Source organism: Taudactylus pleione, unplaced genomic scaffold (genome assembly GCF_031769625.1).
Source record: "Taudactylus pleione unplaced genomic scaffold, aTauple2 ptg000487l, whole genome shotgun sequence".
NCBI lineage: Eukaryota > Metazoa > Chordata > Amphibia > Anura > Myobatrachidae > Taudactylus > Taudactylus pleione.
This window is the reverse complement of record NW_028284889.1, coordinates 1,803,461-1,820,447: the sequence shown is the minus strand read 5'-3', so window position 1 is coordinate 1,820,447 and position 16,987 is coordinate 1,803,461. Positions and strand designations below refer to the sequence as shown.

Here is a 16,987-nt window from a genome sequence, read left to right as displayed (position 1 = left end):
TGGTATTTGAACAAAAGAAATCGCCATTAAGTAAGAGGTTCTCGTGTCTTAAACACAATTTAGAACAAGGTTTTCTTATCTCTTTCTAAGTAAAATACATATTTGGGTAAGACTAAAATATGCGAGAGAGCAAACTGGCTGATTATTTTTCTCTCCAGCTGAATGGACAGATGCTTGGGTTAATTCTCTGTAAGGAATTCAGGACCAAGTATATTTTGGGAACAAGTTTATCTAGACTTTCGACATGGTTTAGGCATTTTTCTATACAGATGTATAAATGTCAGCCAATTCCTTTGGTCAACGTATACATCAGCAAACAAAGTAAGAAAGGACAGAGCGGCAGTGTCGGGTTGTAGAACTCAGAACTTCAGATTGTGTTTATGCCAGATATTTAAAATGACAATGCTTTAACTAGCAAGACACTTGGCCTGATTCAGCAAGGATCGCAACTGCTAATATACGCAGGCAGCCGATTGTTGGGTACTACACATGCGGGCAGACTAGATGGGCCAAGTGGTTCTTATCTGCCGTCAAATTCTATATTTCTATGCTTGAACTAGCCACTGCAATCGGGACTGCAATCGCAGTGACTACGCAGACCCATCGCAATCTGTGATTGACAGGAAGCACCGTTTGTGGGTGGTGATGGGTTGGAGAAACGCAGGTGTGCCAGTGTGTCTGAACGCTGTTGCAGGGGCATGCATAAATTATCCACTGCGATGACATATGCAGCATGAGCTCTCGCTGCGTGCAGGAAAGTTAGCAATTTAGTGGTAGGGTCAGACATGCCTTAAGTGTGCGAGTGGCTCCGATGTACTTCGATGTTACAGATGTTTTGGCTGGATTGCAAGGTATTACGTATGTGCGAGAGGGGAAGTGGGCTTCTACATGTTGTCAGTGACAGTGCTTTGCGATTGCAATTATTAGCATACTTTCGCAGCACAACTACGTGTGCGATTGCAATAGCGATCCTTGCTGAATCAGGCCCACTGTTAGTAAAAGCATTGCCCTTATAAATACAATCAGAAGCGTCTGGTTTTACAACCCATTGCTTCGTAAATGAACCCCTTTGTGATTTAAAGCATCATACAGTAGCCACTCTATTCAATGTACAGAAGTGAGGGTGAAACTATGCTATGGGGAAGACCAGTAAGGGGGCTACAGCAATAGTCAATACGGGAAATAATGAGTGCATGAATTAACATTTCTGCAGTGTTTTCTGACATATGTGCTTATATTGGATATATTTGATGAATGCAACAGAATTTGGAAATAGATTGAATGTTGGGAGCAAAGGACAATTCTGATCCAAAGATCACACCTAGACAGTGAGCTTGTGGGGTGGGATTCATGTGTTGTCAACAGAGATGTCAGGTACATAACTTCTGTTGACTGGTGGGGGCAGTGCTCTTTTTATTAAGTTTGAGGTGGTGAGAGGACATTCAAGATAAAGTGGCAGAAAGACAGGCAGTAACACAGGGCAATACAGGGGATGTAGTTAACCGCCCCCAGAATCCCGACGCAGGAAGCCCGACTTGGGACTAAAGATAGCCTATCTTTAGCCCGATGCTGAGATTCCGACAGCTGCTATACTGAATAAAAATAAGTGGGATATGCTAACTGTTAGCCGCGGGGGGGGTGTAGGTTTAGGGACCCCCGGGGGAGATTAGGGTTAAGCACCCCACGGGGATGGTTAGGCTAGGGGAAAGGGGGGTTAGGGTTTGGCACCCCCCAAGGAGGGTTTGGTTTAGGGTGCTGGATGGGGGGGTTAGGGTTAGGCACCACCGGGGGGGAGGTTAGGGTTAGACACCACTAAGGGAGGATTTGGGGGGGGAGGGGAGGGTTAGGGTACTTAGCAGCCCTAGTCAGGATGTAGAGTGTTCAGGCTTCTGGCATCGGTATTTCAGCCGCCGGCATTATATACCGATTCCCAATACAGAGTGTGAAAGTTTCGGAGAGGAAGTGTAACTTTGTGTATTATCTGAATAGAGGTGATACTGAAATCCAAAGAAGCTTATTATTTTTCCAAGAGAGGTGGTATAGACAGAGAAGAAGACCTAGGGCTGAGTCTTGTATTACTCCAACCGATAAAAGATGCCGGTAGGTGGTGGATACAGAGAAATGAACATTGAAGACCTAGGGAATGTAGTTTTTGTATGAGATAAGCCTAATCAACAGGCTTATGAGACTTTGTATTTTACATGAGAATAATACTTTTGAGAGAAATCAGTGGGCAAATTAATACATTGAGTATAGTCTGTTTGTGACACCCCATTTCATCAATATATATCTAGAGAATGGGTCTGATATCTGGTGACAAAAATCAGAGGGACCCATATTAGCCATTGTATGGAGTAATGTGTGCAATGTCTACCCATACTTTTTGGTGTAAGGGGCATGCCATAAAATACTTACTACAATATACATGTAATGTAAAAGGTCTTTATTTTTGGAAAGAAACGTCTTTTTTTTTTTTTTTTTACAGATGAGATTTTGATTTCATAGGGCCGGGAGGGGGGAGGAATTCTAAAAATAAATGAAATTTAGATATTGCTCCCTGTGCCGCTAAAAAAAAAAAAAAAAAAAGTGGGGAGAAATACAAGAATAGATATTTTTAGGAATTACCATTATCTTGACAAATGCTTTTTTGGGATATTAAAACAGACAGACTTAATAGTATGTGACTGATTACACTGAAGGGACAGCAGGAGACGCTGTTACGAAATGTGTTGGTATGTTATTCTGTAAATAGTACTATACTCTGTAGTTAAGGGGAATGTTCTAGAAGTAGATATAGTGAAGTAATAGCTGTTCGTGTATACAGAGTGTCCATGTACATCTATCCTCCGTGTGCTATAAGTCGCATTACACATAAGGCATGACCGCCATACGACTCTGTAGCGCCAAGCCTCTTTTTTGTGAGACTTTTTCCCTTAAAATGTGTCTTATTCGCAAAGTGTTACAGTGTTAGCATTTCGCGTGCAGAATATAGGCAGCCGCATATCATTTTAAGCAGCAGGAGCTGCTTGCGCATACTATTTGCATCACTTTGTAAATAAGATGCATTTTAGGGGAAAAAGTAACACAGGGCAACACGAAAAGACGCTCGGCACTACCAAGTCACGCCATGGCATGGCGTGACTAGAAGGGCTGTTTAACGCGCAATGAGGCTAGATGTATGTGGCTAAATCTGTAACAGTCATGTCTGTATTCTGTTAAACCAAACCAGTTTACGTTATAGTTTTACCACAAAGTTTTCCCAGTGTGCACCTACTGACTGTGTATGAAAGAAGAGATATGATCTTTATTTATCTTGCCATTCAGAAGGTAAAAATTATCGTTTTTTCATTTATAATTGGCAAAATGCTATATCAATCAAAATTTTTATGAAAAGCCAGAATACAGGTGTCTGGGCTGGTGCTGAGAAGCATCATATATAGAGGGGCAGTAAGCAGTTTGGACCTTGCTTATCACTTATGTTAAGGATTCCGTAGTAATTTAAGAAAACTGGGTACCACTGTTTAGCCTGGCTGTGGAATGAAATTGGATTGGATTTAAAACATATGTGAAATACTCTAACAAATGATATGGCAAGGGCTAACATCACTTAAATCATATATTATTAGCACTTTCGTCATGTAGGACCAAATGAGGTGATCAAACACCTTCTGTGTCAAGGGATAAAATAAACATGGGGAGATTCTTTAATGAAACCTAGTTGGTTATTTTTAATCAAGTTAGGGAGAATTGGGTTTAATCTAGTTGCCATATATTTTGAGATCCATGTATGGCAAATCTGAGCAATATCTTGGACAGGTCAGGCCACTAGCAATGTAGCATTATGGCTTCTCTTAATTCAATAGTGGCCTACAATAGGGATCTCATGGACTTGGGTAAATAACCTAAATTCTTCACTTGATTGTCCAGGGCTTACTATGGGAAGTCATGCTAATTCAGCACAAGAGCCTGTTTATACCACTATACACCACATACATCCTGAGTCCTTCTAGTGGCTCATTGTGCCCTTCTCATATATTCAAATTTGTAAAAAAATTACAGTTCCTCTCAAAAATCATATGCTTTCAATTTGACTGAGAATTTGTAGAACAATACTGTTAGTAGTACAGTTAAAAAGGCTGTACTTCCCTGGATGCTTAATATAATTAATTAATTGTACTTGTATATGTGATACCAATGCTTCCTTGTAAACAATGTTTAGACCTAAAAGCTAACAGTGTGCCAAATTATGAGATGAGTCTTTGAGACTGAGTAGTCGACTGGATCTTCATCATTCTTTGCTGTGTCCTCTCCTCTCCAGATGATGATGCCGGTGTCAGTGGCATTCTGTGGTGTTAAAATGGCTCATTTGCTAACCCATGCTTGGCATGCTGGTTCAACTTGGACAATTTATAATCATGTGTTTGCATAGGGTCTCAGAATAACCCAACTCATTGCATGTTGATGTCACATGACTTCACTTGTTTAGCTACAAAGTGAAGCAAATCAGTCTGTTTCCAGAGCTAAAATCTCCATAGACTGGAATCTAGGCTTCACTGAGCCTCTCAGACTTCTCCTATCAATTGTGATCTAAAGGCAGTGTTCCACATTTCATCATTCTGCGTGGGATAAATATTTTCCAGAATTAATGTTCTGTATACTTGAATCTTCGCTCTACTGCAGGCATTTCAGAATTTTTCTAGTGACCTGAAAGCTAGCATTGTGTCATTTTAATTTTGTAGGTTAAACGTTTTCCAGACACACATTAGATACACAATTTTGTATACAGCACAAATCAGTCTGTTTCCAGAATGATTGCTCTGTAGATTCAAACTTGTCTTTCACTGAAGGTTTTTTGGAATTTCCCTGTCACTTATGACCTGAAGATGACCAGGTCCACCCTACTTAGAGTATGTGAATATGTATTAATAAGTGTATGTGTTTTATTAAAGTGGTGTTGTCCAAAATAAGGAATATTTTCTTTCTCTCCCTCACCTGTAATCACACCTGGCCCAGACTGCAGTATCATCAGGGAGCGAAGGGATACAGGGCTGAGGAGTCAACTAAGAATGGGTCAGACAGAGACAGTCACTCATTAGTGAGTAACTGACTTAAGTCTGACCTACTGAATCTCATAATACCTGGGATTTAATGTATTTCAGAACTCAGAAAATGTCAGAGATCCCGGGATTATAATCCCTATCCAAAATATGCAATATTATTAATATATGTGGTGAATGAAATCAACACATTCTTAGTGCAATTGCTTTTCCATATCATGTATACAGGAAAAAAACAATACTTCAAGTTATCTCACCTCCACTGTGGTGCTCAGGACTGCTTTGTAACTTTCCATATCCATAGTGTGGAGAGGATAGAGAAGATTTGTGAGGTGATGTGGTCTTCGTATCTAACTTTAAAAAAAAAAAAATTTAAGTATTACGAAAAATTCTAAAAAAGATCAAACTAAATATTTTCTGTATATGTCATGTATGTATATGGCATGTATTTATTGAGAAGCACAAGAAGTACACTTTAAAGCATGAAGAGAGTTCATATGAATTAGTAAATCAAACTATGAGATTACTTTAAGTGCATAAGAGCCAAAAACATTTTATAATTTAACTAAAAAATAATTTAATGTAAAAATAAAAATTGATGTCCTGGGGAAGTAGAATTAGAAAACAAAAATTAGTTTCTGTTACATACCATGTCAGTCTGACATGAATGAACGAGTAGTAATATTGCTAGAAGATATATTTCCAAACATTTCAAGTAAAAAAGTTGTAAAAACTTTCAGAACTCAATCCATCTAAACCAGGGACAGACTGGACCGGGTGGTAGGGAGGCATGTGCCCCTGGGCCAGACCACTTTGTGTCACTTTCTTTCCTGTGCCCAATGACAGCGGTGCAGGTGGACAAGATCTACTACCTATGGAGCGGATTCTGAATCGAATGCGCAGCGGCTGTAGTTGCAGGCAGATGTACTACAGTACGCTAACGCATGTATCTGATAAACTGGGGGCTTGTGCGTCTGCAAGCGGAAACCGGTGCCGCTCATTGACTTTACGCCATTTGCATCAATCATCATTAGTATTGATACACGAAATTTAAGATACATGCTCAACAAAACTCTCATGACACTCCCACAAGTCATCCCTGACAAAGTCTTCCATGGGAGCCTACTTTATCAGGGGATGGGGACTTGAAGACTGACACTATTTTGTATGCTCAGAATGGTGATCCGGGACATGGTGTGGGGAAAAACAGGAGTGGGACTGCTCGCCCCTCACTCCACTGGGGCCGAGAAGCGCATTACAGTAGAGTGAAGCTGCAGAGAGATCCTGGGAGGTTTAGTGACAGCTTCCACTACACAGCTGCTTGCATCATGCTCATGTACTGTAGTCTGTCATCGTAATCAGGAGATTTGCCGGTACTGACTGAAGTTATACTCCACTGTACTCATTTGTGTCACTACAATTTATACTAAGCTGTAATTTGTGCCCCCTACCAACACTTCCACCACCCCCAGTTGTCATGTGTACCTACTACTACCACCACCAATCTGTGTCTCTACGACTATTAGCACTACATCTCTGGATAGGAATAATAATAAAACATGTATTGTTCGAATAAAGCTTTTTTTTTTCTTTAATTCTTTTTTTATTATTTTCATATGTTTCATCCATTTGTTTTTATGGAACTGAAGCACTTTTCTTAGTAGTAATTTATTTAGAGATGTGCAGGCTCTGATTAGTTCAGATTTCCCTCCAAATTCCGATTTTTCCCACCAAATTTCGAGTCTCAGAAAGAGGCAAAAAGTTATCTTTCACGGACAAACATCATCTTTCATGGAAAGTCCATGAAAGATGACGTTTTGCCTCTGTCTGAGACCTGAAATTTTGGCGGGAATAAAATCTGAATTTAGCGGGAAAATCCGAACTAATCCGAGCCTTATCGTGAAATTGTAGGGGAAAGGGATTATTTTATTGTAACTGGCAGAGAAAGCCTATGTACTCTAAACCACTTTTGAAAGCTGGGCCACTGCACAAGGGCCAATACTGTGTGCTTGCTCCCCCCCCACCAGGTTAAAATATGCCAGCGCGTCCATGATCTAAACAATGCCTGAATCTTTCCAGACCACACCCAAATTTACCAACCTACACTCTCATACACACAAGCAGAACCTCCAAGCATACCCTCAAAATCTGTAATGTTGGGTATATATGATAGAAGTAATGTACTTCATAAGAAATATAATCCAAATACATATGTATAATATATACAACATGGAAGTAGCATAAATGTCTCTCCATTACCTGACACATGAAGAAAAAATGCAACACTGAGGCATATGTATTTAAATGAAACTAATAACAACCTTTCTCAAGATTTAGCAGTATACTAGTACATACATGGATAAAAAAACACAACTATATAATTTTTTTAAATTAAAAATCCCATCAGAATAAACTCTGAACAAATAAGAATAGTGAACTAAGCAAAAACTTTATCAGAGAAAATCAATTTATGAGATGTATGTTTAATTAACAATAGAATGTTCTGATAACAAAAACATGTAACGGTGCGTTTCCACTATGCAACCTTACTGAGCGATTGCATGATTACAACATCGCAATCGTGCAACCGCTCAGTAATCGGCCGCAAATCAGGCATTTAAATGTCAAAAACGACCAGCGATGGTCGTTTTTTACATCTATCATCGCCCGTACATGCTGGTCAACCCGACAATCACGTCAGGTTCAGCATGTACGGGGATGCATGTAGCGGCCACTCATTGGCTGGGACCCACGTGGGCCTCTGATTGGCTAGCGGGACGTGGGAATTCCCGTGACGTCTCGTCAGCTGGCATTCGCAAAGTATCGGTAAGTGTGGCAACACACATACCCATACTTGTCCGTCTGGCTTTGCGTAATTTGTTTTCTTGTTTTTCAAAGACCACCCTGGATGCTACGGAGACCAGCGCAAGGATGGAAGTGAGTATAGGATCTTTTTTTCAGGTACTCCCATTGGATTCTACAAGGACAAGGGGACAGAAACTTCTGGCAGCAAGAATGTATGAGTGAGGTATGTGTGTAATAAACTTCTACTAAATACGGTGTGTGTGTGTATTGTTTTTATTTAACTATTTATTTTTCAGTGGGGGTACGGGTGCTGGCCGCCTGCTGGCACTTGTAGTTCCACAAGTGCCAAAGGGCAGGCATGCTGGCACCTGTAGTTCCACTGTAAAATACAATAGTTTCTTTCAATTTAACACTTTATTACCCCCGTACCCACAGCCCAGGGGTGCGGGGAAGAGCTCCGGGCTTCAGACCAAGCCTGGGGTTTCGGGAGAGGGCGGACCCTTTTTTAGGGGGTTCCCACCTCCCCTGAGATCCCCGGCTTGGGGTGATAATGCTTTGGCCCTGGAGACCTGGTAATAGGGTCTCCGGGCTGTGGCATTACACCCCGGTCATTTTGGGTACGGTGCTGGTTTTAAATATAGGGGACCCCTACGCAATTTTTTTCCCCCTATATTTAAATCCAGGACTGGCCCAGCAAACCTGGTTCTGGTACCTAAATTACGGTGGAACCCTACTCGTTTTGTTCCCCGTAATTTTAGGTACCAGGACAGGCTGACAAGCCCGGGGCTGGTTTGGCTTTTGGGGGGGGACCTCACGTAATTTTTTTTAAATAATTTAATTAGTTTTTAACTAACTAAAGGCAGAAACATACACAAATCACAAAGATTTGTGTATGTTTCAGGCTAACTCGCAGCTCAGGAGGTGGTGAGTTTGAAAAGTGACTTGGGCAGAGAGTTTGCTGTCATCTCACCCCAGTTTGTCATCCCGTATCTTGGTAAATTTGAGAGATATATATTTTAGGTGAAAAGTACTTCCGATTTGCCCGATGGTAAGTTGTGTTAGCTATCTCCCCCGAGTTTTACGGATGAGAAGAGAGAAATCTCTCTCTATCTCACCCGACTTTACCTTTAGTTAATTTGCGAGATGAAAATCAACCCTTAAATCACCCAAAATTGGCATCTCAACCAATCTCGATTCTTAGTAAATTTACCCCCAAGTGTGTAAAACTGTAGATGACGCAAATGTTGCCAAATAAACCACCAGTATGGCACTCACAATTGTTTCCTTCAGTAACTGCCAGGGACAGATTCTTGACCTTTTCTCCTCTTTATACCTTCGCAAATCCTTATATACAGTATTAGAGAACCGAGAAAGAGAAGATAGTATAACACTGTGTATACTATGTAGATGGGGATCGGACTGACTAATTCCACCTGAAGAGCTCCCATTTTCCACCTTCTCCGAGGGATACTTCCCTATTGGCATCTTCTGCTGAAGTTGACAAGAGAGATTTTGAAGACACTCTGGACATGACACTGAGTTGGATACAGCAACGTCTGAAATTACATCAGGTCATGCACACACCATATTTTCAGATCCAGACACATGCGCCGTCAGCTTAGAATTGGAAAATGATGCGTCGCCCTTGGTTTCCGGGAGGGACAACGCCAGCGTCGGCGGACACAGATTCCGGGCCTCTGAGGTGACCAGCACCCGGTCAGGCTGAGGAATGCCTCAGCACCCACAGCCTGACCAAAGGAGCAGCCGGTCACAATGGTTGCGATTGTGCTCAGAAATGCAGCAAGGAGGTGTCTGACACCTCCTTCTGCATTCACATTAAGATGGAATCAATTGCAAAGTTGCTTGTGTGCGGCTCTGCAATTCCGTCCATCTCTGAATCAGACCCTCTATCTTTTATGGTGTTTATTTGTACCCTCAAGAATTGTAGTTGTTGCATTACAAGACTTATCTTGACATTGACAATCCATCCATGTTGCCCGTAGGAAGCTTATGACTTAGACTGTTCTTGTCTTCGCAGTCTTCACTGACCTTCCTGCTACCAGAATGTCATCCAGGTAAGGCTATACCATGATGCCTTGTTCCCTGGGAGAGGCCATGAGAACTGCTGTACAAGTACTTTGGTAAATCTCTTTGGAAAAGAAGACAATACACAGTGGAGTCACTTGAACAAACACAGGGGGGTCCCAATGCCCAAATCTGAGAGACTGAGGATTTGAGGTACAAAAGGAATGTGCAGATATCTATCCTCTTTTTAAATGAGAAAGTATCCTTTCTCTATTGCATTTACAGTTCTGTCCTGTGCACAGAGGGAATACTTTGATGAAATCCCACCTGAGGACACTACAGGACAGTAAAAAAACATTACAAAAAATGTGAATGTTCATTTTCATGTTAAAAATTGGGCTATGGGGGGGCGTGGCCTGAACGAGCTAGGAGAAGGAGGCTGACTTTGCAGCTCCTGGGCCTAAATATCCGGCATTAGTATCCTGTACCCTCTGACCGGACTCCTACTTCGGTGCATTGTTGGTTACTTACCTCTCCATGCTCCTGGAGCCCTTTGGACGATCTGTTCCCTCTGGTGGCTGTGTTGTGGGTGAAGTTTGTCGCCCTCTGCAGCGTCTCATCACCGCGGGCGCCATCTTGGATTTTTCTCCGGCGACTGCTGCAGCTCCTGGCTTAGGTGTTGAGTTTAATCTTATCCCGATCGGTGTCCTGGACAGGTAGGAAGGTGGAGCACCCTGCTCTGGTCACTCAGAGGTCTCTGAAGGCTCCTGTGGATCCGCGATTCACGGGCCCGGCCGCCATCTTGTGATTGGCCTCAGTGTTCCCTGCTGCTCCTGCTTCCTCTGATGGGAGTATATTTTTGCTGGTCAGTGATCTGGGTTGCTGGGGAGGCGGATGATCATCCTCTCGTTGTGTAAAGTTTGCTGGTGACTTTTTTGAAACCGTGGTTTCTGGACTCGGACACCATCTGGAAGTACTGTCCTGAATTATTAACGGCCTACAGGCTGAAAGTCCCGGCATTGCAGCTTACTCACAACGCAATCCCTGTTATAATAGATTATTGTTTTTTACATTCAGCTGCTGAAGCGGTTATGCCCTCACATCCTATCATGGAACTTCTCATTACAGCAATTACCAGATCAGAGGAGAGGCTTGTAGCACAGGTGATGAAGCTACATTCTGAGTTATTTCTTTCACATTATGATTTCCCGCACATTGTCTCTCGGACAGCCGGAAAGGTGGCCTGTGATCATGACGTGGGGAAAAGCAATGCCTCTGTGAATGGCTGCCTGAACACCATCAAGCTGCGGAGCGGGATGTCTCAGATACCATTTGCTGACAGTGATCGGTACTTCACTGTTTCTCCAATTTCTCCTTCGTTCTCTGAATATGGCGACCCCACTTTGTAAGCAAACAACCAGCTGGAGCTATCCTCCTCAGTGGTTGCATTTTCTTCCAAGTTTGACTCTTTTCCGATTCCTGAACATTCTGAATCGTATGCGGCTTCTCCGGCTCAATATATGGATATATCCTCCATCGAGACTGCAACGAAATCCCAGACCGTTGGGTTTGCAGTTTATGGGCCCTCTGTACCTGTGATGCCTCTCCAGGAAGCCCATCTTTTTGCCATATATGCTATGCTGAAGATTCTGATTCCAACATATCAGCATTATATGTACTCTTTTGCATATGTTTGGGTGGGCTGGTCCAAAGCTCCTCTTGCTTTTAATATTTTGCCAGAACCTGAGGCTTGGCCGGATTAGTAATCCTTAGTCTAAATGTACCTGTTTTATTTTTGATGCCGTATCTATTTAATTTTTTTATTTTCCGCACCGATATTCAAATATATATCCTGATTCTATAAGTGTTTATATTTTTCATGCCACAAAAGTACCATATTTTGCTTCAATAAGATGAGGAATTTCATTCCTCTTTAGATATCTGGGAGCCGGGGCATGACTACTGTTTAGTTACTTAAGTCCAATTCCCCTGCCAATTATTATGTATCCTGTACAATTTATATATGTTTGTATTAATATATATATTTAAATATTATTTTGTTCGTATTTAGGCTGGGAGGTGATAGGGTTTAATCCTGATATACAAGTGATTTTCATATTTCTGATCCTATCTTTATGTCAAGGGGGGGCGGATCTGTTTTTGATTGAATTTTTGCTCAGGCCTTGTGGGCTGGGGTCGGCCTCCACTGGCTCAGGGCCATCTAGTTTTTTGCCCCTGTTTTATTATTTTCAGTAGGGGGGGAGGGGGGGTTAGATATTTAGATAGACAGATTAGGTTAGTTAGTAACGGGTTAAGGGTTTAGGGGATCCAGGTATACCTAGATTGGGGTTAGGTCATACAGGGTGGGGGGTTTAAGGGTGGTTTGTTTTGGGTTTTTCTGGCGGGATAGGTATTATATATATTTGTATAATTTATGTGTGTTGGCAGGCATGGAAGGGTTTCTGTCTTTCTGCTTATTGGTCTGATGGGATATTTAGAATGGATTATATAATGTTTAGACAGTATGTCTGTTTAGATAACTTATCCTCGATAACTTCTATGCCGTGTGGGCTCAGACGGCGTCTATGGGTTCACGGTGTATCATCCGCACAAATTGAGATGGCTATGATCTATGTTTCTAATATATACCCTGATTTACACTATTTCTATCTGTATTATCTCATAGGACCAATATTTTGAGTTGTATATTTCATGCCTGCTGATATGATATTATTAGCTAAATGTATATTTTGTTTGGGTATGTTTCCTAAAATCAATAAAAAAAATATAAGATTTAAAAAAAAAAATTGGGCTATGGGCTACAATTCAATATGTTCCTAGTAGAACCATTGCTGCTGGGAGGGGAGCATCCATCTGTCTGAATACTTATAGATCCTGCCACCCACAGGACTCCTTGGAGTCTGTTGTAAATGATAGTCATTTTGCGGACTTTGATTTTTATTTACTCTCATCATTCTTGAAAGGATGAAAAGGTAGCTTAAAATTAGACCTGTAATTCTGCTTCTCTGGCCAATAGCTTCTCATTTAAAATGCAGCTTCCCATTTTTCTGCCAATATAATATATTAATGCGCTTCCATCCTCTAACGGAATAGCTGTTTGTGTATGCATACTAGGCAGTACTTCATTCATTTTAGGCACTGAACTCCATTATAAGCTTCCTTATCCTGAAAAGGATTAAATTGCCTTTTGTCCATATGATTCCATTCTTTATTAATGATACTGTATAGTTAACCACTTGGTGTTTAATAAACACTCAAATTTTCCTTTGTTCATCCCCGTAAAGTGGATCTTGAAAAGTATCAGCTAGATCAGTGGTTCCCAAACTGTGCGCCGCGGCACCCTGGGGTGCCTTGGGACACTTGCAGGGGTGCCTCAGGTTGGTGGTCCAGCACCAAAACAAATTATTTATGGTCAATGTAATGTAAATATGTGGAGAAACAAAAGCACAAAACTGTCCACCACCACATAACTGACCCTAAGGATGACAGGTCAGCACATCCCTGACCACATAACTGACCCTAAGGGTGACAGATCAGCACATCCCTGTCCTCACCACATAACTGACCATAAGGATGACAGGTCAGCACATCCCTGTCCTCACCACATAACTGACCCTAAGGATGACAGGTCAGCACAATTTACTTCACTTTACTACTTCACTAAAAAAAATTCTGAATTTCTCAATAACAAACATTTGGCTTAGGGGTGCCGTGAAAACATTGCTGATACACTAGGGCGCCGTGATTCAAAAACGTTTGGGAACCTCTGAGCTATACACATGGTTTTGTTAATTTGTTTCAGTAACACATTAACTACATCTGTATTAAATTACCTTCTATCTTCTCAATTTAATAATGAGACAAAGTCCACAATAGACACCAGGGACTCATTGGCACATTGAGGACCAAGCTGTACGTCTTTTAAGTCCATTCTTCTTTAGTTAAAAACTTATTTTGAATTGTAGCCAACAGCCATATAACAATATCTTTAATTTGTTCAGAGGGATTGGGAAACAGTTCATACACATAGGTCCAATATAATTATCTGACAGCTTTTTATCACATATTCCACATAAACAGTAATTCTTCCCTTCAGCAGGCTCTACAAGAGTACTGAAAGAGTAATGTGTAGCTAATTCTAACCATAATAAACATTCAAACAAATCATCCCTTATGCTGGCCATACACGCTGCAATTATCGGGACGATCCGCCCGATATCGGGGGATCGCCGCGATAATTGTAGCGTGGGGGGGGCAACCGAGGGTTAAATATTGCTCGGTCGGGCGTGCTGGATTGTCCAGCATGCCCGTCAGATGCGATATTTACCCGGTAACTGTCGGCCGCATTGGGCAGTGTATGCCCAGCGCGGCCGACAGACAGACATTTCCTGTGTTCCTTCCTACGTACGTAGTCTCCGTCTACTGTATGTGCATATTTGCTTGATGTCATGTGTCCCGGTTGCACCACCCATCTTTTTGTTTTGCAACCTTGCTTCAGTCATCATCATTAGTACCAAGACTTGCTGGGTGCAAAAGATCTGTCTGAAACAACTGCGTCTGAACATGTAAATCAATCATGGAACTTGGGTTACGTAGCCATGACACTCTCATCAGAGACAGCCACTCCATGCATTGTAATACTCGCTGCCCAGAAAGCCCTAATTGACATTAGTCTCTGTTCCCTTGAGATCCGACACAGATGCAACTACTTGCTACCTCGGACGCATTATGCAGGTCATGCACACACCATATTTTCAGATCCAGACACATGCGCCGTCAGCTTAGAATTGGAAAATGCATTTGTTTCTTAAGATGTGTCGCCCGCCCTTGGTTTCCGGTAGGGACAACGCCAGCGTCAGCGGACACAGATTCCGGGCCTCTGAGGTGACCAGCACCCGGTCAGGCTGAGGAATGCCTCAGCACCCACAGCCTGACCAAAGGAGCAGCCGGTCACAATGGTTGCGATTGTGCTCAGAAATGCAGCAAGGAGGTGTCTGACACCTCCTTCTGCATTCGCATTAAGATGGAATCAATTGCAAAGTTGCTTGTGTGCGGCTCTGCAATTCCGTCCATCTCTGAATCAGACCCTCTATCTTTTATGGTGTTTATTTGTACCCTCAAGAATTGTAGTTGTTGCATTACAAGACTTATCTTGACATTGACAATCCAACCATGTTGCCCGTAGGTAGCTTATGACTTAAGACTGTTCTTGTCTTCGCAGTCTTCACTGACCTTCCTGCTACCAGAATGTCATCCAGGTAAGGCTATACCATGATGCCTTGTTCCCTGGGAGAGGCCATGAGAACTGCAGTACAAGTACTTTGGTAAATCTCTTTGGAAAAGAAGACAGTACACAGTGGAGTCACTTGAACAAACACAGGGGGGTCCCAATGCCCAAATCTGAGAGACTGAGGATTTGAGGTACAAAAGGAATGTGCAGATATCTATCCTCTTTTTAAATGAGAAAGTATCCTTTCTCTATTGCATTTACAGTTCTGTCCTGTGCACAGAGGGAATACTTTGATGAAATCCCACCTGAGGACACTACAGGACAGTAAAAAAAACATTACAAAAAATGTGATTGTTCATTTTCATGTTAAAAATTGGGCTATGGGGGGGGCGTGGCCTGAACGAGCTAGGAGAAGGAGGCTGACTTTGCAGCTCCTGGGCCTAAATATCCGGCATTAGTATCCTGTACCCTCTGACCGGACTCCTACTTCGGTGCATTGTTGGTTACTTACCTCTCCACGCTCCTGGAGCCCTTTGGACGATCTGTTCCCTCTGGTGGCTGTGTTGTGGGCGAAGTTTGTCGCCCTCTGCAGCGTCTCATCACCGCGGGCGCCATCTTGGATTTTTCTCCGGAAACTGCTGAAGCTCGTGGCTTAGGTGTTGAGATTATTCTCATCCCGATCGGTGTCCTGGACAGGTAGGAAGGTGGAGGACCCTGCTCTGGTCACTCAGAGGTCTCTGAAGGCTCCTGTGGATCCGCGATTCACGGGCCCTGCCGCCATCTTGTGATTGGCCTCAGTGTTCCCTGCTGCTCCTGCTTCCTCTGATGGGAGTATATTTTTGCTGGTCAGTGATCTGGGTTGCTGGGGAGGCGGATGATCATCCTCTCGTTGTGTAAGGTTTGCTGGTGACTTTTTTGAATCCGTCGTTTCTGGACTCGGACACCATCTGGAAGTACTGTCCTGAATTATTAACGGCCTGCAGGCTGAAAGTCCCGACATTGCAGCTTACTCACAACGCAATCCCTGTTATAATAGATTATTTTTTTTTACATTCAGCTGCTGAAGCGGTTATGCCCTCACATCCTATCATGGAACTTCTCATTACAGCAATTACCAGATCAGAGGAGAGGCTTGTAGCACAGGTGATGAAGCTACATTCTGAGTTATTTCTTTCACATTATGATTTCCCGCACATTGTCTCTCAAACAGCCGGAAAGGTGGCCTGTGATCATGACGTGGGGAAAAGCAATGCCTCTGTGAATGGCTGCCTGAACACCATCAAGCTGCGGAGCGGGATGTCTCAGATACCATTTGCTGACAGTGATCGGTACTTCACTGTTTCTCCAATTTCTCCTTCGTTCTCTGAATATGGCGACCCCACTTTGTAAGCAAACAACCAGCTCCTGGAGCTATCCTCCTCAGTGGTTGCATTTTCTTCCAAGTTTGACTCTTTTCCGATTCCTGAACATTCTGAATCGTATGCGGCTTCTCCGGCTCAATATATGGATATATCCTCCATCGAGACTGCAACTAAATCCCAGACCGTTGGGTTTGCAGCTTATGGGCCCTCTGTACCTGTGATGCCTCTCCAGGAAGCCCATCTTTTTGCCATATATGCTATGCTGAAGATTCTGATTCCAACATATCAGCATTATATGTACTCTTTTGCATATGTTTGGGTGGGCTGGTCCAAAGCTCCTCTTGCTTTTAATATTTTGCCAGAACCTGAGGCTTGGCCGGATTAGTAATCCTTAGTCTAAATGTACCTGTTTTATTTTTTATGCCGTATCTATTTCATTTTTTTATTTTCCGCACCGATATTCAAATATATATCCTGATTCTATAAGT

At 42.4% G+C, this 16,987-nt stretch overlaps 1 protein-coding gene across 1 annotated transcript in view; it reads right to left on the bottom strand.

The window, feature by feature from the left end:
• Positions 1–16,987, bottom strand: part of REPS2 (RALBP1 associated Eps domain containing 2) — a 222,393-nt gene that overhangs the window by 181,201 nt on the left and 24,205 nt on the right. Inside the window, exon 4 of the mRNA XM_088449558.1 lies at positions 5,315–5,411. Within this exon, the coding sequence (XP_088305684.1) occupies positions 5,315–5,411 (97 nt within the window). The remainder of the gene's footprint in view (positions 1–5,314; positions 5,412–16,987) is intronic.